The sequence below is a fragment of the Podarcis cretensis genome (genome assembly GCF_951804945.1).
Source record: "Podarcis cretensis genome assembly, chromosome: 13".
In the NCBI taxonomy this organism is placed as follows: Eukaryota; Metazoa; Chordata; class Lepidosauria; order Squamata; family Lacertidae; genus Podarcis; species Podarcis cretensis.
In genome coordinates, this window is record NC_137182.1 from 11,204,714 (window position 1) to 11,229,308 (window position 24,595).

Genomic DNA, 24,595 nt, shown 5'->3' on the forward strand with positions numbered 1-24,595 from the left:
AGCCAGTACACCAGAAGCCGGCGGGCTTGCTGGAACCACTGGAAACACCACAGCAACCGTGGGAGAGGGTGGCGCTGGACTTCGTCACTGACCTGCCCAGTTCCAGAGGCAAGACGGCGGTACTGGTGGTGGTGGACTTGTTCACCAAGATGGCGCACTTCATTCCCTGCGCGAAGGTGGCGACGGCGGAACAGACCGCCAAGCTCTTCATCGACCACGTGTTCCGGGCGCATGGGCTGCCGCGGGCCATCCTGTCCGACAGGGGGCGCCAGTTTATTTCCAATTTTTGGCAGAAGCTCCTAGGTATCCTGCGCGTCAAGATCAACCTAGCGTCGGCAAGACATCCACAAACCAACGGCCAGGCCGAGAGGGTCAACGCGATCATGCAGCAGTACCTGAGATGTTATGCAAATCAGCGACCCACAGCTTGGGTGGACTACCTACCGATGGCGGAGTTTGCCTACAACAACACGAAGCATGCGTCGACGGGGGTGACGCCGTTCTTCGCGAACAATGGACGTCATCCCAGGACCTTCCCGGGGTTCGTAGCACCAAGAGAGGGGGAGCCGCAAGAGGCCGACCAGTTCGCTGCAGAACTACAAGAGGTGCACGAGGAGCTGCGGAGACATTTGGAGCTAGCCAAACAAGCATATAAGGTGCAGGCAGACAAAGGCAGAAGAGTGGGAGAGGACATCCAGGTGGGGGACTGGGTGTGGTTAGCGGCCCAGGCGATGCCAACCAAGTCGTTGGCCAAGAAGAAGCTAGGGCACAGGCAGCTAGGACCATACCAGGTGGAGGCTAAGATCAACCCCGTGGCTTTTCGACTGGCCCTCCCCGAAGGTTCCAGAGTCCACCCGGTTTTTCATAGGTCGGTGCTCACTCCCTACAAGGCCCCGCACAGGTTTCAGGAGTCTGAAACAGTACCGCAGCCAAGCACAGAGTCACCTAGGAGGGAGGGATCGCCTAGGGTCGAACCACTCAACGAGGTCACAGAGATCCTGGACTCGAGATGGGGGGAAGAGGGAATAGAATACTTTCTAGTCAGAGAGGGTGCACCAGTCAGTGCCAGTGGGTGGGTGCCGGACTACGCTTTAGACGAACCTCTTTTAAAGGACGAGTTCCATGCCCTTTTCCCACATAGACCCATGCCAGCCGAGTACTTCGATGACTGGCTCTTTACCCCCACATGTTCAGGCAGCACTTTCCACGGCTTTTCTTCAGCCGAGGAAAGAACGCCGAACTCAAACTCGCCCAGGGGATCGTGTTCGGGGGTGGACACAGAGCCCTCTTATTGGTGGGATGAGCAACCAGAGGAGGCCTGGCGCAAGAAATGGCTAAAGGGGCCTTGGTTGGCAGCACCAGACGAAGTAGCAATGGAAGAGGGAACTGCGAACATTTTGGGTGAGGAACCCGAATTCGAACACACGTACACCGAGCTGCCAGCAGAGGTCATGGACGTAGCCGAACTGTATCCTGCATCTACCTCCGAGGAGCTGCAGTTCCCACAACCCGCACCCGATGGGGGGGAGGGGGGAAGGGGGGGCTTCGAGGGGGGGATGGATGTCAGGGGTTTAGGGAGAGAGGCGCAGAGGAGGGAGGAGACCGAGAGTGAGGGAGAAGGATTCCAGCCTGACGAGGAAGAGGACGACAATGACCCGAGATGGTCCATGAGTCCGTCCAGTGAATCGGAGGATTCCCAAGAGGGAGCCCCCCTGGTCAAGCCAAGGGGAGCCCAAGGGGGAAGCAGTCAGGAGCAGGGGAACGTAGGGGGAACCGCCAGTGGGAGTTGGAGATCGAGACCTGCTTCTCCACCGGAACGGAGTGAAGAGGGTGGAGTTACCAGTGTGTCGGGAGGAACAGAACAAGGAGCAGAGGGGGGAAGGAGATCGGGGCAAGACGTCCTGCCGGAAGGGGCGGAAAGCAGTACCGGGAGCAGTGTGGCTGTTGAAAGGAAGGTCAGGAGCAACGTACGCGCGCCAAGTTCAAATGTGGAGGCGCGCGGAAGTGGGGAGAGCTCTGGGGAGGAGCCTGGTGCTAAAGCACGAAGGAGGGGGCAGCAGGCAGGAGAAGACTCAGCCTCTGGGGAGTCCCGGAAAGAGGGAACACAGGGGGGCAGGAAGACCCTGCGGAAAAGGAAGGAGAGGAAAAGGTGGAGCAGCACAAGCCTCTTAAACTGGTGCAGGGGAGGGACGGACTCAGAGGGGACTTCTAACATCTAAGGGTAACAGATGTGGAGCCACGGAGTTTGGATGTAATGACGAGAATGATCTTCAATAAAACCTTTTGTATATAACTTGGACTGGACTTTGGTCTCTTGTGAGCTGGGACCCAGGGTGGCTCTGACATTGAATAAGATTGGAAAGAGGGTAAGAAATTGCTAAAATTGATTTGTGTAAAGGGGAACACAGAAAAAGGAGATGCGAGGAAGTCAGGAAAGAGGGTTATAAAGATAGTAAGTAATAATTTTTTCTTTTTTGTTTTTGTTGTTTTGTTGTGTTGTTTTTGACTGTTATTTTTGGTGTATTGTTTTGATTTGAATTTGTTCTGAAAAACTTTAATAAATATTTTTTTTTTAAAAAAAAAAATGTTAGGTCCGCAAGCTGCACATATTCCATCAATTTAAGTTGCCATTCTTCTTTAGTTGGGACCACTCGTTTTCCATTTTGGGGCTAACAAAACACGGACCACAGTAGTGGCATGCATAAATAACCTTTTTTGACACCTGGCAATTTCCGTCTGAATTATCCCCAACAGAAAGCACTCTGAAAGATCTGTCTTTAAGCTCTGGGTCGCCAGCACAGACAGATTTACAAATTCATATGTGTGTGACAAATTCCCGAGGCGCCACCCTTGCAAGGCTGCAAGAGATTGTAATGGATCGCGTGGAAGTCACTTCACCACCACCAGATGAGACGGAAAACCGTCCGCCCTGTCTTCTATTTGGCCAAAACGAAGGTGGCCACCTTGCCTCTGACCCTGTGCAGAGCGCTCTCCCCCCTAAGGGGCGGGCACGATCAGCACGGCGGAGAGAGAGAGAGAGAGAGAGGCGGCCGGCTGGTCCCGGGCGGAGGCGCGCTGGCGCTCGCTCCCCGCGTCGGAGGCGCGCGCAACGGGCTTGCTCCGGCCAGCTGCAGGCGCAGGCGGGCAGGGGCGCACGTGCAGGGGCGGCGATGGCCAGGCGGCTGGGCTCGGGAGCGCACTGAAGCAGCCCGCGCCGCGGCTGCAGCATGGGCGGGCGCGCCATGCTCTTCGTGCTCGCCGTCGCCGCTCTCCTGCAGCCCAGCCACGGAGGCTGGTTCTGGCGTGAGTGTCCCGGGACTTGGCGCGGCGGGGGCGGCACCTGCATTGCGGCAGAAGAAGAAGCAGCCCGGATCGGGCCGGCAGGGGAGAGGGGGAAAAAGGTCACGGGGCGGGGACGAGGCGGACTGCGCTCCGGGGCGCACGGCGCAGCGCGCAACCTTTGGGGAGAGGGGCTTGCGCGCGGGCTGCGGCGTCTTGGGTGCGGGGAGCGGCTCCCTGGGGACCTCGGGAGCGGGCGGGGTTTGCGCCGCGCCCCCGTAGGAGAGACATCACCACCCCATCCCTCGAAATCCGCTCAGGAGAGGCTTCTGCGTCGGGGTCGTTTGGCACAGGACGCCTGGGTCCCCGTCTCTTCCCCCATCCCCCCTGCCCCGCCACCTAGGTCAGAGTGTTTATCCCGCGTTAGCAAGGAATCCCGACTTGGGGAGCTGCCGGGCGGGGCTGGGGCTGGAGGTTGGTTGGTATCCTGGCCAGCTGTCGAGAAAGCGGCTTTCCACCCAGCACTTCCCGGCTGCTAGGTCTCCCGGAGACCCGGGACACAGGCGCTCATTTGGCGTAACCTTTGCGCCTGCGGATCGGCATGTGTGGATGCACATTTAGGTCGCTGAGCAAATTAAGGGGGCTGGGGGCTGGTAGCAGTGCCCTTTGCGGTGGCAAAGTTGGTTTTGGTTTTTTGGTAAGGCATTCAAAGTTGTTGCTGCCTTTTCCAAAATAGGGGCAAGGGATCTGGGGCTCACTCAGTACCAAAGATCTGGGCTTCATCAGCTGCTTCCTGACAGCAGCCCATCCGGGCTTTGCTCTTGGGCGAGTGTGTAATTTGGGCCCTCTCAAAACAGAGGCCCAGAGAATGGTTGCCTCTTCCATCTGAACACACACATACATACACACACATATACACTTTTTCTTAGGCTGCACAGTTTGTTTGTGGGGATGGCTGAGAGCCTGGAACCTGTTCCATACATTGGTGCTATGGGAGGGCAGGACAAAGCCAGCCCCCTGCTCCCCCCATCCACCCCACCATGCAGGGCCTTGCAAAAATAGGTTACAGGTCTGGGTCGTTTCTTCCGCATCTGCTTTTTTGGGGGGGGGGGGTGATGATTCTGCAGACTTCTACACTTATCTATGGCTTCCCTCTTCCTTTGTTAACAGGGTTTGGGGGGGAGTTTGGGGTTCCTCTCCACCAGAGAGCTCTGCACTAGTGAGTTTGCTGGAAGGTTGCCTAAGGTTGGGGGATGCGATGCCTGTTATTTGTTTTCCTCCCTTGGGCAGGTCAATGGCTTCCTTCATCTGTCCTTGATGTAATGTGCATCTCTTTTCGAACTGGCTTAGGGAACTCGAGTGCGTCCCACTTCCTTGCACCCATGGCCATTTGTTTCTCGAAGCCTTGTTCTGCTGTTTCATAGCGGGCCTGGTGGTACTGAGGAGAGAGGGCTTCCCCATTTTGCTCTTTAGCAGATAGAGGCAGGCAGGAGCTGAGCCTGCAAGGGCGTGCCAGCCACTCTCTGCAGTGGAAGGGGGAGAAAAAAAAAACCTGGAGGGAGGGAGCCGGTGGATAGCTCTGCTGCTGTTGTTAAACGGTCTTCCAGTTTTGCAGCGGTGACAGGCTCAGTGTGCTGCCTGCCTGATCTGCGTGTGCCTTGCCATCTCTGGAAGGAAAACAGGAGCTGCTCACTTTGTCGCTTGGCCTTGGCCGCTGGCGTCCAAGAAAACTGAACTTTAAAGGCATGCAGTTTAATCCGGCTGGGATTCTGCCCTGGAACCTGTTTTACACGGGAGGTAGTGATAGTGCAGGGGTAGCAACCTAAGGCCCGTGGGCCGGATGCGGCCCAATCGCCTTATCAATCCGGCCCGTGAATCAGCATTTTTTTAACATGAGTAGAATGTGTCCTTTTATTTTAAATGCACCTCTGGGTTATTTGTGGGGCCTGCCTGGTGTTTTTACATGAGTAGAATGTGTGCTTTTTATTTAAAATGCATCTCTGGGTTACTTGTGGGGCATAGGAATTCATTCATCCCCCCCCCTTCAAAATATAGTCCGGCCCACCACATGGTCTGAGGGACGGTGGACTGGACCATGGCTGAAAAAGGTTGCTGATCCCTGTGATAGTGTATCATCTGAGCATGTCTGGAGTGCCTTTCCTTCGCTACTGCAGTGCACTTTGTGCAGGGTTTCCCTTGATGATGGTGTGGAGACTGCAGCTAGCGCAAAGCACCATGGCATGAGTTGGGCCGCCTGTGGTGATATGCTGCTAGTTCTGGTTGCTCAGTTCATCACTGAGCCCAATTCAAGGCACTGGCTTAAAACTGTAAAGCCCTGAAGAAGATGGGACTCTGCTGTCTCAAAGAGTAATGCTCCCTAAACTGTTCTGCCTGCGAATTGAAATCCGCCATGGAGGTCCTGTTGGCCATGCCAGCAGTAAACAAAGTCCAGTTGGCCAGAGCCTGGAACAGGGCCTTCTCAGTGGTGGCACCATGGAGTATTCCCCTGTCCTGAGGCGGTTGTCAACATTGGCTGGATTTTGGCACTAAGTAAATAAGTTTTTCTTTCCCCAAGCCTATGAGGAATTGCACCTGTCTATAATTTGGAATGTTATCAGTGGAATGAATGGGTATGGCTAATTTGAAATGAGGAATCAGAGAATTGTGTAGATATTTTATGGCTGGCATTTGGCAAGTGAACAACTGAGGATGGTGATAATTTGATTTGTCGAAACCCACCCTGAGACCACTGGTGAATTTTATAAATCAATTAAATTAAATAATTAACAACAGCTATTGCACATACATGTGGCAGTAAGCTTACTTGCTGCTGCCCATCAAGCATTTCTGAGTAGACATGCTTTGGATGCTTACTCAGAAGTAAGTCCCACTGTGGAACTTAACCCTCTGCTATGTTGAGGACTGCAACTTTAGATGGCTTTAAAAACATAGGAAGTTGCCTCAAACAGAGTCTCGCCATTAGTCCATCAAGCTCACCATAGGAGCCAACTCCTAGGGGCTGAAGTCCCTTTGCCCCGCCCCCCATAAAATATTTGAGGGGGCTACCCACCAACAACAAGTAGACAGGCATTGCCATTCAAATGGGGGGATGTGTGCTGCTTTGTGTGACCAGTTATGCAGGGCTTACCTGGCCCCTCCGATGTTTAATTCAAGTTGGCGCCCCTGATTATGATGATGATTTCAGTTTATAAGACACTTCCAGCATAAGGAGCGTCCAAGCGACTTACAGAATTTTAAGAGCATTAAGTGTACTGTAATGTGAAAAAGAAAATATACACTGCAATAAAACCCCGCCCCAAGGTTGCCACACCTTGAACAGGTGCCCCCATCGAAAGACTCCATTCTTCCTATTCTTCCCTGCAGGGACTTGTGACCATGAACTGGTTGGCCCCCTCTACACCTGGAATCTCGCAGCATCTTCCCGATCCAACATCTTCCGCGCTGCCACGTTCGCTCGGATTTATGGTGAGTTCATCATAGAGGGACAGACTTCATGCTCTCTCCAGCTCAGTAGAATTAACAGATGCAAGACTAAGCCAGTGGCCCACTGAGTTTTGTTTGACTGTCTTCCAAAATTGGCCGGCTGTCCCAAGGCGGTTCACAAGCAATGCATGGCAGTGGAATGTGTTGCTTGTAGGTGACAACTGCTATACTGGATCCAGCCACCGGGGAAGCACATGCTCTCTAAATGCTGGATTTGTGCTTGTGGTTGTCACACTAAATCAGGGTGTAGCCCTCAAAGCCTTTTTTTTGGTGGCCCTTAGCAACATTTGGGGGAAAAACATCTTTAAAGCTTTACAAATTTATTTTTGTGTGTGTTATGCATTGTTTATGAAAGCACATATGTCTGTTTGTGTATTATATTTGTTTAATAAGTATGGACGCGGGTGGCGCTGTGGGTTAAACCACAGAGCCTAGGACTTGCTGATCAGAAGGTCGGAGGTTCGAATCCCCGCGACGGGGTGAGCTCCCATTGCTCGGTCCCTGCTCCTGCCAACCTAGCAGCTCAAAAGCACATCAAAGTGCAAGTAGATAAATAGGTACCGCTCTGGCGGGAAGGTAAACGGCGTTTCCATGCACTGCTCTGGCTCGCCAGAAGCGGCTTAGTCATGCTGGCCACATGACCCGGAAGCTGTACGCCGGCTCCCTCGGCCAATAAAGCGAGATGAACGCTGCAACCCCAGAGTCGGTCACGACTAGACCTGATAGTCAGGGGTCCCTTTACCTTTACCTATGTTTCGGGGCACAATTGAAAGCGTTGATGCTGACCTTTAAAGCCCTAAATGGCCTCAGCTCAGTATATGTAAAGGAGCATCTCCACTCTCATCGTTCTGCCCGGATACTGAGGTGCAGCTCCGAGAGCCTTCTGGCGTTCCCTCATTTCAAGAAGTGAAGTTACAGGGAACCAGGCAGAGGGCCTTCCCGGTGGTGGCCCCCGCCCTGTGCAACACTCTTCCTTCAGATGTCAAGGAGATAAAGAACTATCTGACTTTTAGAAGACATCTGAAGGCAGCCCTGTTTAGGGAAGTTTTTAATGTTAGAAGTTTTATTCCATTTAATATTCTGTTGGGAGCTGCCCAGAGTGGCTGGGGAAACCCAGCCAGATGGGTGGGCTATAAATATATTATTATTATTATTATTATTATTATTATTATTATTACAGTGGTTACTCTGGTTGCGGATGGTTCAGTCGGATCCCGAAGGTTTCTCTACCGGCGGTGCTTGTTCTGCGCATGCAAGCGGCATGGTAGAGCGCTTCTGTGCATGCGCTCGTGGCGAAACCTGGAAAAATACTTCCAGGTTTGCTGCGTTCACATTCTGAAATTTATGTAACCAGAGAGTTACGTAACATGAGGTACTACTGTGTTATTATACTGTGCCCATCATTCTTGACCCTTGACCATGTTGGTTGGGGCTGCTGGGAACTGGAGTTCAACCAAGTTTGGTAGGGTCAGAGGATCCCTACCTGAGCCATTTGGCTGCGATTAGAGCCCCAGGACATGCCCTGCCGAGCTACGTGTGGTGTTGTGTGTCTGTAGTTCTGCTCCAGAAAGTGCAGAAAATCTGGCTGTTAACCAGAAGTTTGGTGGTTCGAGCCCAGCCAGGGAGGTTCATGGGTAGAATTTCTTCATTGCAGAGGGTCAGACTAGATAACCATCTGTGTCCCTGTGGCGATTACACAGGGTCCCTGGACGTTTCACCGTCTATTGATCCCTGTGCCACCACTTTATTTCCCGCTGCCACCACCCAGGCCCTACCTGGTACAATACTGAGTCCAGTTAAATTGGAACAAAAACTTCTGTTTATTTATTGCAGTTTAACAAGCGTGTGGTTTCATAAACGATATTGGTCAATTACATTCATGGGGTGCCTATCCAGACCTATAACTTCCGCTACCTGCTCTCACTCACTAAACCACCTCTCAGATATTGACTTGTCTTCCTAGCTCCTAACTGTTCTTGACTCAGCTTATTTCGCTACACTAACTCAACCTACCCACAGTAAAAGGTAAAGGTAAAGGGACCCCTGACCATTAGGTCCAGTCGTAACCGACTCTGGGGTTGCAGCACTCATCTCGCTTTACTGGCCGAGGGAGCCGGCGTACAGATTCCGGGTCATGTGGCCAGCATGACTAAGCCTCTTCTGGCGAACCAGAGCAGCGCACGGAAACGCCATTTACCTTCCCGCCGGAGTGGTACCTATTTATCTACTTGCACTTTGATGTGCTTTCAAACTGCTAGGTTGGCAGGAGCAGGGACCGAGCAATGGGAGCTCACCCCGTCGTGGGGATTCGAACTGCCAACCTTCTGATCAGCAAGTCCTAGGCTCTGTGGTTTAACCCACAGCACCACCCGCGTCCCAACCTACCCACAGACTCTATCCCAATTCACTCCCACTCCAACCAACCACTCAACTCCCAACGAACTCCCTTTTTGTCCCTCCCAGAGCTGGTTTTATAGTCCCTCTGACTCCACCCCCCTGGGTTCTGATTGGGTAACTTGTTTAACTGTTTCACCTCCAGCCCTCTCATATGTTAACGTCACAGTCGCTTCCGACTCTACAATTCTAGGATTTCACAAAAGGTAAAGGTAAAGGTACCCCTGCCCGTACGGGCCAGTCTTGACAGACTCTGGGGTTGTGCGCCCATCTCACTCAAGAGGCCAGGGGCCAGCGCTGTCCGGAGACACTTCCGGGTCACGTGGCCAGCGTGACATTGCTGCTCTGGCGAGCCAGAGCCGCACACGGAAACACCGTTTACCTTCCCGCTGGTAAGCGGTCCCTATTTATCTACTTGCACCCGGAGGTGCTTTCGAACTGCTAGGTTGGCAGGCGCTGGGACCGAGCAGCGGGAGCGCACCCCGCCGCAGGGATTCGAACCGCCGACCTTTCGATCGGCAAGCCCTAGGCGCTGAGGCTTTAACCCACAGCGCCACCTGCGTCCCCTAGGATTTCACAAAAGCAACCGTTAATTCCCGTATTTTGTCCTCCCCACCCTCTTTCAGGTGCTGGAGGCTGGTCTCCCGACCCGCAAGACAAGCAACCGTGGCTGCAGATTGACCTGACCAAGAAATGCCGTATCAACGCCATTGCCACTCAGGGGACCTTCAATACCTATAACTGGGTGACTCGCTACATTGTGCTCTATGGGGACCACCCCAGCAACTGGAAGCCTTACTTTCAACAAGGGAGCAATTGGGTGAGAGAGGTGTTTCTGTCCCTACCTTCCAACAGGGAGGGGGCAGCATTGTGACATCAGGTGATTGGCGGATGGGCACCTGTCTGCCAAAACCTGGTCTATAAGGGGGTTGGGGAGATAATAGTTCCCCACGCCTATACTGAAGGGTCACTAGGTAATTCCTTCTGAAAAGTCCCTCTCGTTTATTCTGCTTCTTGGCTCCAGAACGGCTGTGTTTTCCTACTTGGGCACCACAGGTGGTGAAAACCAGGTTTTTCAACTTCCTCTTGTGGATTTGCAGGGATCTACGCAGTTTTCTTCATGATTTGTGGCTACTGAAAACAACAATCCTTTGCTACGTAGAGAGATTCCCAGACTTATCCTCTAGAATCGCCTGTTGTAGATTCTGTGCCCATATCTTTATATGGTGCAAAAAAGGGAACACACTCGTTTTGCTCAGCCACCAGTTCCCACCTAGTATATGTGTTGGTTCAAAATACATATATAGAAAGGAGAATTCCCTGGATGCCAAGATCCAGATCTGGGGCCAGTACTCTTTGGTGAGAAAACCCCAGCAGAGATTTAAAGTCATAAAGTAAAGCATGGAAATACAGACTTTAAAATATGCCCTTCCAAATTCCTTCCAAAGTTTCTCACTTCCACTAGCATAGAAAAAGACCACAGGTTTGATAAGTTAAAAAGTGGTTTACTTATCAACTCTCCAAAGGTCAGATTCATGTTGTCAGGGACTCAGCGGGAGCGCAGGGAGGAGAGGAGATGGAGAGCGAGGGGGAGCAATCCGAGGGCAGCGTAGGAGAAGATGACAGCAGCCCGATAGATTCCATGAGCCTCTCCAGCGAATCGGAAGATTCACAGAAGGGGGCGCCGATGGGCAGGGCAAGGGGCGAGCCAAGGGGGACACCCCAGAAGCAAGGGGCCAGCGGGGACTCCCAGAGCAGCAGTTGGAAATCAGGACCAGCTTCCCCACCAGAGCGTAGTGGGGGGGAGGAGTCCCAGGTATCAGAGCCCACATATGCACCACCAGCGAGAGAAGATGAGTCAGGGGTGGCCACGCCTCCATCGGAGAGCGAGGGAACGGTCAAGAGGAAAGTTGCAGGCTGGGCGCGCGCGCCAAGTTCAAATGTACAGGCGAGCGGCACAGAAGGTAGCCCGGATAGGGAAGCAGGTCCTAAAGCCCGCCGGAAGGAGGGGGAAGAATCGTCAGGGTCAGCGTCAGAGGAGTCCAGGAAGGATGAAACCCTAGCGGGCAGGAGGGCCCAGAGGAGAAAGGAACTTAGGAAGAGGTGGAGCAAAGCGAGAGTCTTAAACTGGTGTGGAAGGGGCGGAGACTCAGACGGGACTTCGCCGGTCTAAGGTCGAGACGTAGAGCTGCACGCTGCGGCTTTAAAATGGAAACTGAACCTCAATAAAGACTTTTGTACATAACTACAGCCTAGCGTTGGTCCTCTGTGAGCTGGGACCTGGAGGCAGCTCTGACACATGTGCTTTAGAAAGTTGCACAGGCGTTATAGCTTGGCTTAGCTACAAAGTGGTGAAAGTTCCTAAATTATTGGAGTAGGAAATCAAGAGTAGCTTGTGAGAGCCATGCGGTTGAGCTGGAGCAACCAGCTTAAACCTCTTGACGCAGAGAGCTTCTCAGGTAGACTAAGTTTGAACAAAGCCCTGATTACATAGTCCTTCCCAAGGTAAGGGGAAGTGGACATAGCTAAGCCTGGCAGGGCAGCTTACTCTATGGTATTAACCCCTTCATGCATTAACTAGACATAAGCATGTTGGTTATATGAGGCTGGTTATCCTACAATTTGGCCGTGCTGACTGGGCCTGATGGGGATTGCAGTCCACAGCATCTGGAGGCTGCCATATTGGCTATCCCTTCTTTAACATCAGCCTTGAAGGTCCTCCTTGTACACCTGTCAGTGCATCAGGCTCCCAGTACGTTTCCAGGCACAATTCAAAGTGTTGGTGCTGACCTTTATAGCCCTAAATGGCCTCGGCCCAGTATATCTGAAGGAGCGTCTCCACCCCCATTGTTCAGCCCGGACACTGAGGTCCAGTGCCAAGGGCCTTCTGGCAGTTCCCTCCCTGTGAGAAGTGAGGTTGCAGGGAACCAGGCACAGGGCCTTCTCGGTAGTGGTGCCCGCACTGTGGAACACCCTCCCACCAGCTGTCAAAGAAATAAACAACTCTTTGACTTTTAGAAGACATCTGAAGGCAGCCCTGTTTAGGGAAGCTTTTAATATTTGATGAATTATTGTATTTTAATATTTTGCTAGAAGCCGCCCAGAGTGGCTGGAGAAACCCAGCCAGACGGGCGGAGTATAAATAATAAATTATTATTATAGTTATATTATTATGATGTAGTAGGACGACTTGGTAAGTTGGCTTGCTCTTACTTGTTTGTGTTGTACTGCATCTTAATACTGTACGGAAGCTGCCTTGTGCCATTACCGTGAAAAGTGGCTCATAAATATCGAAAATAAATATGTCTTTTCCTAACTGACTGTGTGCCTTCAAGGTCTCAGGCAGAGACTTTTTCCAAGTTCCTTTCCATGGCAAATGGCAAAGAACGAACCTGGGACTTCCTACATGGGAAGAAAAAAAATGCCCTTGGCTGGAGATTTTGCATTCTATTGCCTTAATTTCTTATCCCTCCCTTTGACTCTTAGTTCTGAAATCCACAAAGTGTTTGTGTGCCTAGAAAGACAGCCATCCCATGGCTGATCGTGCTGCTGCTCTTGAGAGCAGTACATGTGAAAAGGATCTAGGAGTCTTGGTTGACCACAAACTTGACATGAGCCAACAGTGTGACGCGGCAGCTAAAAAAGCCAATGCAATTCTGGGCTGCATCAATAGGAGTATAGCATCTAGATCAAGGGAAGTAATAGTGCCACTGTATTCTGCTCTGGTCAGACCTCACCTGGAGTACTGTGTCCAGTTCTGGGCACCACAGTTCAAGAAGGACACTGACAAACTGGAACGTGTCCAGAGGAGGGCAACAAAAATGGTCAAAGGCCTGGAAAAGATGTCTTATGAGGAACGGCTAAGGGAGCTGGGCATGTTTAGCCTGGAGAAGAGGAGGTTAAGGGGTGATATGATAGCCATGTTCAAATATATAAAAGGATGTCACATAGAGGAGGGAGAAAGGTTGTTTTCTGCTGCTCCAGAGAAGCGGACACGGAGCAATGGCTCCAAACTACAAGAAAGAAGATTCCACCTAAACATTAGGAAGAACTTCCTGACAGTAAGAGCTGTTCGACAGTGGAATTTGCTGCCAAGGAGTGTGGTGGAGTCTCCTTCTTTGGAGGTCTTTAAGCAGAGGCTTGACAACCATATGTCAGGAGTGCTCTGATGGTGTTTCCTGCTTGGCAGGGGGTTGGACTCGATGGCCCTTGTGGTCTCTTCCAACTCTATGATTCTATGATTCTAAGTTTCTCTTCCCATCACCACTTTGTTTTTCCTTGTGCAGACATTTTTTGGCAATGTGAACGCAAGCGGCGTGGCCCTTCACAACCTACATCACCCCATCCTGGCTCGGTACCTCCGTATCATCCCTGTGGCCTGGAATCCACATGGTTCCATTGGCTTACGTGTGGGCCTTTACGGCTGCTACTACCGTAAGTGATTCAAGCTGGGAATATCAACTTCCCTTTCATTTATGTCATTTCATTTTTATTTCCCCACCCTGAGATTTATGTGCAGCGCCGCTCTCTTGTGATAAAAACCCCAAAGCGGTTTACGAAAAGGATAAAGCAGTAGCATTATCAGTAAAAAAAAATAGTTTAACAAACCCTATTTGCAATATTCAAAAATACAGCAGTACCTCAGGCTACAGATGCTTCAGGTTACAGACTCCGCTAACCCAGAAATAGTACCTCAGGTTAAGAACTTTACCTCAGGATGAGAACAGAAATTGTGCGGTGGCAGTGGGAGACCCCATTAGCTAAAGTGGTGCTTCAGGTTAAGAACAGTTTCAGGTTAAGAACAGACCTCCGGAATGAATTAAGTACGTAACCAGAGGTACCACTGTATCAACAATAAGCCAAAAACCAGATTAAAACACATGCTAACATTCCACGGCATTCTAATAACAACTGCTTCACAGAAACGTGAAATACTTGGATGCTATTTATACCTTCCAAGTAAAAGAAGATTTGTGGGAGACACCCTGAAAATATCTGTAGTGTGTTATCTTTCTATTCAGGTTATTTTACTTTGGGCTCTGAAATTCTGAAATTTACTTTGGGGCAATACATTTGTTAATACATTTTGAACATGCCCAGTGTTTTTATTTGCCTTGATAAATATGTTTTCCTAATAGGCAGTGCTTTTCATTGAAAAAAAATGAATGAAGTGCTGGTATTCATATCTTGATCCAAGTGTTGTAGGCAGTGGCGTAGCGTGGGGGCTGCAGGGGGGGCCGGCCGCACCGGGCGCAACATCTGGGGGTTAGGGAAATCCACGGGTTAGGGGGCGCAAATGCACGGGTTAGGGGGCGCAAATCCATGGGTTGGGGGCACAAATTACTTGCCTTGCCCCGGGTGCTGATAACCCACGCTACGCCACTGGTTGTAGGTGCCAGCACAATTTTTTTTAAAAATTTTTTATTCAAAATTAAAACAAAACATATTATCCGGAAACCTATCATCCTTATTTTTTCCCCCATTTTTCCTCCGTCCCCCCACCCTCCCACACAAACCCCACCCCACCCCCTGTCTTTCCTCAGTTCCAGTCTTTGGTTTCTCTAAGAATTCTGTTTTCTGCATGTTACACAGTTGTATAGATCCTCAAACTATTTAGCTGATTATCATCATAAAATAGTTACCAGTAGCAGCAAAGAGAGAGAGAGGTGACAGTATTGTGTACCAATGAGTACTGTCACACAAAAAAACAGTGTTTGAGATTACGGACCAACATGACTCCCAAATTTTACTTTTTTACATTAACAAAAAAAATCCATAATCATAGCACATACTCAAAATAAAAACTTGTATTTGTGGAGAAGCAGTTTGGAAATTGATTGCCCCGCCCCCAGTCTTTGGTTAAAAGAGGAAAATATGGTGCATGTATTGGTTTGTTTGTTTTTTCTTGATGTAGTCATGTTTTTTCTTAGCAAACTGGGCGGGGAAGGCGAAGAGGGTGCTTTTCCTAGATGTCTTCCAGATGTGCGACATATTTTTTTACATTAACAAAAAAATCCATAATCCTAGCACATACTCAAAATAAAAACTTGTACTTTCTTAACTCCTTCTTCCCTCTCCTCCAGTTCCAAAAATGTCTCCTCTGGCTCAGCTGCAAATTTTATTTCAGTTAGATCCTTTATGCATTCAGCAGAGTTGCTTGTTTTAGAGTTCAAGGTTAAAAGTTGTTTGTTCATAGCCATGCTCTGCTCTTGCAGTATTCCCACGAGAAAAAACATTCTTTCTATCTCTGCCTGTAATTTTCCATCTGTAGCCATTGTAATGTTTCAAAGTTTTCCCTAGGGGGATTCTGGTTACTTAATAGTCCTTTCCCAACAGTCTATTACTTTGTTATTAATGACTGCTTTGTTCCCATGCACTTCAATTCAAATGTAGCAAATTCAGTCCAGAGAGATGTTAAACAATAAGATTTTTAAGTTTAACTGCCCGTTTGACAGCTCCTTTGACAGCTGCCAAACTCCTTATTCCTTTTCCTCCAGCTCACACACAGGGCACTCCCGGGTCGGGGGGGGGGGGTTAGACAAAAGCTTCTAAAGTTCAACTATTACTCTCCAGCACAAATCTTCTTCTGTCAAAATTCATGGAATTAATATCTTTTAACTCGCAAAAAAAAGAGATCTCTCCACCTTAGTTCTCCGATTCTTGCTTTAAATCCTTTGTAGATTGAGGGGGTGCGGACTTCCCTTTAACACATCCCCCGGTCATACCGAATTCAAAGGTAAAAGTTTTAAAGACCAAATTCCATTCTACTCACGGGTTGTTTCAAGTCCAAATTTCAGGGGAAAAAGTCAGCGCTCTCCGGCCATGGCTCGCGGCTTCGCTCCACTGCAGTAACGGTCTACTCACAGCACCACGCTACTCTCCGTACCCTCTCCGTAGCCTTTAAAAAGGCTCTTCGTGGGTCGGGGAGGGCGCTTAAGGTGCCCGCCGAGTCACCAAGTCCGCAGGCTTCCGCGCCTGCGGTTTCTGAGGGTCCCCGCGTCGCCGTCGCGGTGAGACCCGTCTGCAGCAGAGCCGATTCCCTCCGGAGCTCGGAGGGAATCCGCCATTAGCCGATCGCGCTAACCCGGAAGAGAAGCAGTTTGGAAATTGTGGAGAAGCAGTTTGGAAATTGATTGCCCCGCCCCCAGTCTTTGGTTAAAAGAGGAAAATATGGTCATGTATTGGTTTGTTTGTTTTTTCTTGATGGAGTCATGTTTTTTCTTAGTAAACTGGGCGGGGAAGGCGAAGAGGGTGCTTTTCCTAGATGTCTTCCAGATGGGCGACATATTTAGGGCCGAGGAGAGAGATCTAGATAAGATGGGGATAGAATGGGGGAGCGGAAGGTATTCAGGAAATTATTGCAACCTGAGATGAAAATATAGCTTAGTAACTGAGGCACTGACTCTTAGTATTGATCAAGAGTCACATGCAAACAAACTTTGCACAAGCCAAGGTCCTGTTGGTCTAATTTGGGATTTCATTGGCAATGGGACTGGCTACTATTGTACTGTCGTACTTGGAAAGGGGGACGCGGCTGCCTCTGTGGGTTAAACCACAGAGCCTAGGGCTTGTCGATAAGAAGGTCGGCGGTTCGAATCCCTGCGACGGGGTGAGCTCCCGTTGCTCGGTTCCTGCTCCTGCCCACCTAGCAGTTTGAAAGCACGTCAAAGTGCAAGTAGATAAATAGGTACCGCTCCGGCAGGAAGGTAAACGGCGTTTCCATGCGCTTAGTCCTGCTGGCCACATGACCCGGAAGCTGTACGCCGGCTCCCTTGGCCACTAAAGCGAGATGAGCGCCACAACCCCAGAGTCGGCCACGACTGGACCTAATGGTCAGGGGTCCCTTTACCTTTACTTGGAAAGGAGACTTGACTGGAAGCAGCTGTGCATCTGCTTTGCTCTTCTTCCCTGCAGAGTCTGACGTCTTATATTTCGATGGCGACGATGCCATCGCCTACAAGTTCCGCACCAGAACGGTCCGTACCGTCCAAGACATGCTTGGGTTCAACTTCAAGACGATGGAACGCGAGGGGATCTTAATGTACGCGGCGGGGGCCCAGGGCGACTACATCAGCCTGGAACTGCAACAGGCCCAACTGGTCTTCAGCATAAGCCTTGGTGAGTTTGGAGGGGGGGGGGAAGCATGCAAGTCCCAACTCAGAGATAGGCAACATGGTGCCCTCCAGCTGTTGTTGGGCTCCAAGTCCCATCATCCCTGACCATTGACCACACTGGTGGGAGATGGTGACAAACTGTGAAGGCAGTGATTGGGTACCTGGGTGGAGATCTGCAGTTGTGACATAACTCATTTGTGAATACAAAATAAAAAAATTTTCTTCCAGTAGCACCTTAAAGACCAACTAGGTTAGTACTAACCTAGTTGGTCTTTAAGGTGCTACTGGAAGAAATTTTTTTTATTTTGTTTTGACTATGGCAGACCAACACGGCTACCTATCTGTGATTTGTGAATATCCTTGTTTGACGTGAGAGTAAACAACTGATAACAACAACAACAACAACAACAACAATTTTATTATTTATACCCTGCCCATCTGGCTGGGTTGCTCCAGCTTCCAACACATATAAAAACATAATATAACATCAAATATTAAAAACTTCCCCATACAGGGCTATCTTCAGATGTGCTCTAAAAGTTGTGTAGTTCTTTAACTCCTTGACATCTAATGAGTGGGCTTTCCAGTATACCTGAAGGAGCATCTTCACGCCCATTGTTCAGCCCAGACACTGAGGTCCAGCGCCGAGGGCCTTCTGGCGGTTCCCTCACTGCAAGAAGTGAGGTTACAGGGAACCAGACAGAGGGCATTCTTGGCAGTAGCACCCACCCTGTGGAACTCCCTCTCATCAGATATAAAGGAAATAAACAACTATTTGACATTTAGAAGACATCTGAAGGCAGACCTGTTTATTTAAGTTTTTAAGGATTGATGTTTCAATGTAATTTTAATCTTTGTTGGAAGCCACCCAAAGTGGCTGGGGAAACCCAGCCAGGTGGGCAGGGTATAGATAATAAATTATTATTATTATTATTATTATTATTATTATTATTATTATTACTACTACTACTACTACATATTATTATTATTACTTCTGCTACTACTACAGAAGCACAATGAAGGCATAACATTAATCAAGGCAGTCAAACTCCTAGCAATGCATGTAGATGTTTCAGGGTGCTGAGATTTAAGATTTCATTTAGCAGACCTCTCCTGTGAAGATTTCTGGCGGAGGTGTTGCATTTTGCAATGTCTGCATGCAAGACTTTGGCAGCTGGGCCCGCTAAGCAGCTCAGGCTAAGCAGAGATGATCTTGAGCTCAAATGACATAAAGTTGATAGACTTTCATCTTTAAATGTGAGCACCGCATTTGCATGTGAAATGGGTGTATTTGTGAGAGAGATTTAAAGGGCATGCGAATGGGTGGATGGGTGCACGACAAACCTTTTTGCTGCCCTTCATCCCCATGCTTCCATCTCCCCAGGTACTTTCATCTTAGCTAAACTCTTGATACTGAAAGTGAGTTTAGCTGGGAGAAAGCGTCTGTGGAGGATAAAGCTGGCTGGAGTAAGGACCCCACATTTCTTTGACCCTTCAAAATTGCACCCCACATCTGCCACACCTGTGAATAGACACAAGCGCTGTGGGTTAAAGCCTCAGCGCCTAGGGCTTGCCGATCGAAAGGTCGGCGGTTCGAATCCCTGCGGCGGGGTGCGCTCCCGCTGCTCGGTCCCAGCGCCTGCCAACCTAGCAGTTCGAAAGCACCTCCGGGTGCAAGTAGATAAATAGGGACCGCTTACCAGCGGGAAGGTAAACGGCGTTTCCGTGTGCGACTCTGGCTCGCCAGAGCAGCGATGTCACGCTGGCCACGTGACCCGGAAGTGTCTCCGGACAGCGCTGGCCCCTGGCCTCTTAAGTGAGATGGGCGCAAAACCCCAGAGTCTGTCAAGACTGGCCCGTACGGGCAGGGGTACCTTTACCTTTAATATCAGTGGTAAAGTGGTAAAGGGATGAGGGTGGCGCTGTGGGTTAAACCACAGAGCCTAGGACTTGCCGATCAGAAGGTCGGCGGTTTGAATCCCCGTGACGGGGTGAGCTCCCATTGCTTTTCCCCTGCTCCTGCCAACCTAGCAGTTCAAAAGCACATCAAAGTGCAAGTAGATAAATAGTTACATTGTTCTTCGGCCACCCAAATTCCTGAGTTTCAGAATTGACCTTTCGCTCAGTTTTCTGGGAACTTACTTCCAGTACAGAAAAACAGCATTCTTTGCCTGTCTTCTGCCTGTGGGTATATACAGTGGTACCTCGGGTTACATACACTTCAGGTTACATATGCTTCAGGTTACAGACTCTGCTAACCCAGAAATAGTACCTCGGGTTAAGGACTTTGCTTCAGGATGAGAACAGAAATCGTGCTCTGGCGGCGCGGCGGCAGCAGGAGGCCCCATTAGCTAAAGTGGTGCTTCAGGTTAAGAACAGTTTCAGGTTAAGAACGGACCTCCGGAACGAATTAAGTACTTAACCCGAGGTACCACTGTACATTGGCTCACCAAGTAACCAAGGCCAAAAGTTGGATTTTCGAGGGGCACTGAAAGAACTCGAATGACTTGGCTTTGCTCTTCTGTGGACAATATCTCCAGCATCCTGTTATCCTTTTTTTTAAAATAATAATAATAATATTTATTAAAGTTTTGAAAGTTACAGGAAAAAAAGAAAAAGAATTAAACATAACAAAACCATACAATACAATACAAAGATAAAAATACTACATATACATAACAAAAATAAAACAAAAACAATTAAAAAAACCACATCCAATACCCTCAATGTTATTAACTTTCTTTTACTTGTTTCAGCAACCTCCTTACACCTCCCTTTTTTTGTATTCCACTTCAATTAATTGTTTCAGCAAATCCTTTCCATCTTCCTCAATTTTCTGTCCTATCATTTAACTTGACAAATTCTAACATTATTTTTTCCCTTTAATCCATTTACAATCTATTGTACTTAATTCTTTATAACATTTCTGCTAAAGCCATGTAACTTCATTCCAACATCTTTCTAACATTCCTTAATTTTACAATATTTCTGTAGATAATCTTTAAATTTCTTCCAATCTTCTTCCACTGACTCTTCTCCCTGGTCTCGGATTCTGCCAGTCATTTCCGCCAATTCCATGCATCCTGTTATCTTGTTGACATGCTGTTTCTGCTCCCCAGGCAACAGCTCACTAAACATGAGCGGAGGGGAGACGATTATGAAACTGGGAAGTCTGTTGGATGACCAACACTGGCACCAAGTCCGCATCGACCGCTACAGGCGATTTGTCAATTTCAGCTTGGACGGGGAAGTCTTGCAGTACCGCCTCAACGGAGAGTTTGATCAGCTTGACCTGGACAAAGAGGTGATTGGGATGGCATGGCATGGTGGGCAGCTGCTCCCAGCTCTGCCAGGGGTTTACACTTGCGATGCCCTGATTGGAGATTTTAAATTGAAGCCCCAAATTGAACCCTACTCTTCTCCCTTTCTCCATGGCAGCGGTCCCTGCTGGGACCTTTCAGTGTTTCCCAGCCTTGCATAATTTGATCCCCTCTGGGTTTCCTTGACTTCTGCAGATCTTCTTTGGGGGAATAATGAACTATGAGAAGCAGCGCCTTGTCTATCGGCCAAACTTCCGTGGCTGCATGGAAAACATTGCCTACAATTTGGTCTATATCAGCAACTTGGCAAGACGTCGTAAACCATCTATTAGGATCGAGGTGAGGATGAACGTGTTGCTGGGGTCTGCAAAAACAGAGAGAGAGAACTTTGTTTAGTTGCCACTGACTCTGTTGCAGATGTTTGCTGAGACTGCGGAAGCAGCTTTGTTGTTGTTTAGTCGTTTAGTCGTGTCCGACTCTTCGTGATCCCCTGGACCAGAGCACACCAGGCACTCCTGTCTTCCACTGCCTCCCGCAGTTTGGTCAAACTCATGCTGGTAGCTTCGAGAACACTGTCCAACCATCTCGTCCTCTGTCGTCCCCTTCTCCTTGTGCCCTCCATCTTTCCCAACATCAGGGTCTTTTCCAGGGAGTCTTCTCTTCTCATGAGGTGGCCAAAGTATTGGAGCCTCAGCTTCAGGATCCGTCCTTCCAGCGAGCACGCAGGGCTGATTTCCTTCAGAATGGAGAGGTTTGATCTTCTTGCAGTCCATGGGACTCTCAAGAGTCTCCTCCAGCACCATAATAGTCCAAATGTAGGGCTCTTCGGCTTACACTTATTCTATTATGAGGCTTGCATTGACCATGCAGCCCTCTGCACTTCTGTTATTTTCTCTCTCTAGTAAATTCAGAAGCAAGTAGACTTTTATAGAGATGCCTGCATATTCAGCCCCCAGACATATATTCCTCTGGGTCTGCTGCCCATCAGCTGTTCGGGGGGAGCAACTGAGAGAGAAAAGGACAATGTTGTATAAAGTGTATGGCTGCAGCTCATTTTTCTGTAAGAAGAGCTGCTTCAGGAAGATAAAAATAGCACCTGAACAGAAAGGTGGACCCTTATTCCTTGCTGAATGTTGTATGTATTTTGCGATTGCACATTTGCAATTTTGGGTGATGCGATTGCATCTTGAAGTTTGAGGTTCTGAACAGCTGAGAAGTAGCGCTTGCAGTTGACCTTATTGCCATTTTCCCAGCCTGTGTTTTGTTAGCCCCAAAATGGAAAATAAGGGAGGTCCCAACCAAAGAAGATTGGCAACTTAAATTGACAAAATATGCACAACTTGTAGACTTAACATATATAATATGAGAACAAGAAGAACATTTAAAGAAGATCGGAAAACATTTCTCGAATATATGGAAAATAATTGTGCACAGCTGAAAATGCTGGTAGCATTAAGATAAATTCAACAGTGTAACTAAGTTTTGGTGGATGCAATAATGGAAAACCGATTGGTATAGTTTTTGTAAAACATGCAGGGATATAAGATACGTAAAATGAACCACAGAAAGAGAAGAGGGGGAGTCATGGATACCTTAAGTATGTAAAATGTTTATCTGAAATTGTAAAACATAAAATTTAATAAAAATCATATTAAAAAAAGGAAAGAAAGTCGAAGGAGTAAATGGAATGAGAACACTGAGTGGAGTTACGCCTCTGTTTCCACCTACTTCTGAGGCTACTTCTGGCACTGCCCTGTTCTTAGCACCAAAAACATGATAACATTAATTTTATTCCAAAAGAAGCCAGAGATTTGCAACCTGCAGAGTTGCATGCCTGTTAATAAGTCCATCTGCTGCACAGTGCAGTCCCAGGAGTATATGGCCCTGCTGTGATGGAACAGCAACCAAGCCACCTCCTTAGCTGTCTCCTCCTTTGTTTCAGGGCCACTTGGGCGACTACTGTCGAGACAACCTCTTGTTCCCCTTCACCTTTGCCGGGGTCAACAACTTCTTGCAGGTGCCCGGGTACCCGCGGCGCAATCAGCTGGCGGTCAGCTTCAGCTTCCGCACCTGGGATGTTGTGGGGCTGCTCATGTACACGTCCTTTGCAGATGACCTGGGCTGGCTCGAGATGGTGCTGAGTGATGGGCAGATCAACGTGACCATCGCTCAGCCGAAAACCAAAACGAAGACCAAGAAGCTGGAGTTTGCGGCAGGTATGGGGAGGGGACGGAGGAGGGCCGGTTTTCTTCTACAGTGGTACCTTGGATAGTGGTTGAACAACTTGGAACCCGAACGCTGCAAACCCGGAAGTAAGTGTTCTGGTTTGTGAACATTTTTCAGAAGCCGAACATGCTCCATTTTGAGTATTTCACTTCCAATTTGAGTGCCATGCTTCTGATATGAGTGTCACGCTTCCGATTTGAGTGCTACACTTCCGTTCCGAGTGTTGCGCTGAGATCTGATTGTTTTTGCTACTTATTTTGCATGTTTGTTTTTGCGGCTCTTTTTTGTCTTGTTTTCTTGACTGTGTGGAACCCAGTTCAGCTACTTATGGATTGATTGTGTCACTGCAGTACATTGTTTATTGCTTTCATTTTATGAATCAGTGGTCTCCTTAGATTGTAAAATGAATGTTAAATTGCTGTTTTAGGGGTTGTTTTTAAAAGTCTGGAACAGATTAGTCCTTTTTGCATTACTTGCTATGGGAAAGCGCGCCTTGGTTTTGGAACACTTTGGTTTTGGAACGGAATTCCTGAATGGATTAAGTTTGAGAACCAAGGTACCACTGTAATTGTTTTGAAGTGAAACTTTAAAATGCCTGCCCTGGAGGCAAAACGGAGGAATGCAACCTAGCATGCCGTTTGGGTTTATTTGTTTTTGTTTTAAAAATTATACATTCTGTTGCATTGTGTCATCGGAATCACTCAAGGTAGCAGATATTTCATTGAGGGCTTTGGTGGCCCCAGATGTGGGGACCCGTGGCTCCAGCGTGAGGAGTCTGAGGAGTCTTATCCCTTCGTGTCCCTCCACCCACAGGATATCGCCTGAATGATGGCTTCTGGCATTCGGTGGCCTTGATGGTGCGCGAAACCATGGCCGTCATCACCATCGATGACCAGAATGACGCCAGCTTCCGCGTTGACAGAGACATTCAGCTGCGCACGGGGAACCAGTACTTCTTTGGAGGTGGGTTCTGTGTTGGTTAAAGGGGGAACTGGTCATTTTTTCCCCAAGAGGGTGGGCTGATGGTTGGTTAACTAATAGGCAGCCGTCAGGCTTCGTGGAATCCTATCCCTCCCATGTAGCAGCCAAGAAGAAGAGAAACAATAAAAGTTCTTACCAAGTAATTTATTCTTTTTTTAAAAAAATAAGATTGGTTTGTCTTATCACATTAGTTACACCAAATTATACCAATACATAATACACTCCAAATAATTAGCCAAATTTTAAATTTTTGTTGGGGGCACCCATGCTTCGAGTTCAGTAAGGGTCTAATCATCTCATATTTCTGCTGCTTTGATATTCACAAGTCCCATCTTCCCATCTCCTTGCTGTTATCCTTTTTCTTCTTAATAACCTCCGAGTGTTTCCACAAGCAAGTTGAATCAAGCATTATTTTATGTTTCTGTGTGAACTTTGTAACACTCTCCCGTAATTCATCTGACACGGTGATCCAAAAGTCCTGTTCGAGTGGCAGGCGCCATTTTCAACAGTTCTGATGAAATACAGTCTAGCATCTGCTCCTTAATTTTCCCAGACCAGTTGCACCATAAATTAGTCTTTCCAGGGGAGTTTTCGCCCATTCAGATTTACAATCCTCACATAGTAGCAAAACAGTGGCCCAACTCCCCCTTTGACCATAGATATCGCAATAAAGTCTGTCTCATAATGGCAGGTCTCATAACTGCACAACAGGAAAGCCTTTCTATTTCCAGATCTTCCACAAAACAAAATCCTTAGTTAATATTTTCATTTCCACAC

The 24,595-nt window shown here is 48.6% G+C and overlaps 1 protein-coding gene across 1 annotated transcript in view; it reads left to right on the forward strand.

Annotated features, from left to right (window-relative positions):
• Positions 1-3,147: 3,147 nt before the first annotated feature.
• Positions 3,148-24,595, forward strand: part of CNTNAP1 (contactin associated protein 1) — a 50,456-nt gene continuing 29,008 nt past the window's right edge. Inside the window, exons 1-9 of the mRNA XM_079949276.1 lie at positions 3,148-3,303; positions 6,664-6,765; positions 9,804-9,997; positions 13,464-13,611; positions 17,092-17,295; positions 20,411-20,595; positions 20,807-20,950; positions 22,554-22,827; positions 23,651-23,800. Of these exons, the coding sequence (XP_079805402.1) occupies positions 3,228-3,303; positions 6,664-6,765; positions 9,804-9,997; positions 13,464-13,611; positions 17,092-17,295; positions 20,411-20,595; positions 20,807-20,950; positions 22,554-22,827; positions 23,651-23,800 (1,477 nt within the window). The 5' untranslated portion in view covers positions 3,148-3,227. The remainder of the gene's footprint in view (positions 3,304-6,663; positions 6,766-9,803; positions 9,998-13,463; positions 13,612-17,091; positions 17,296-20,410; positions 20,596-20,806; positions 20,951-22,553; positions 22,828-23,650; positions 23,801-24,595) is intronic.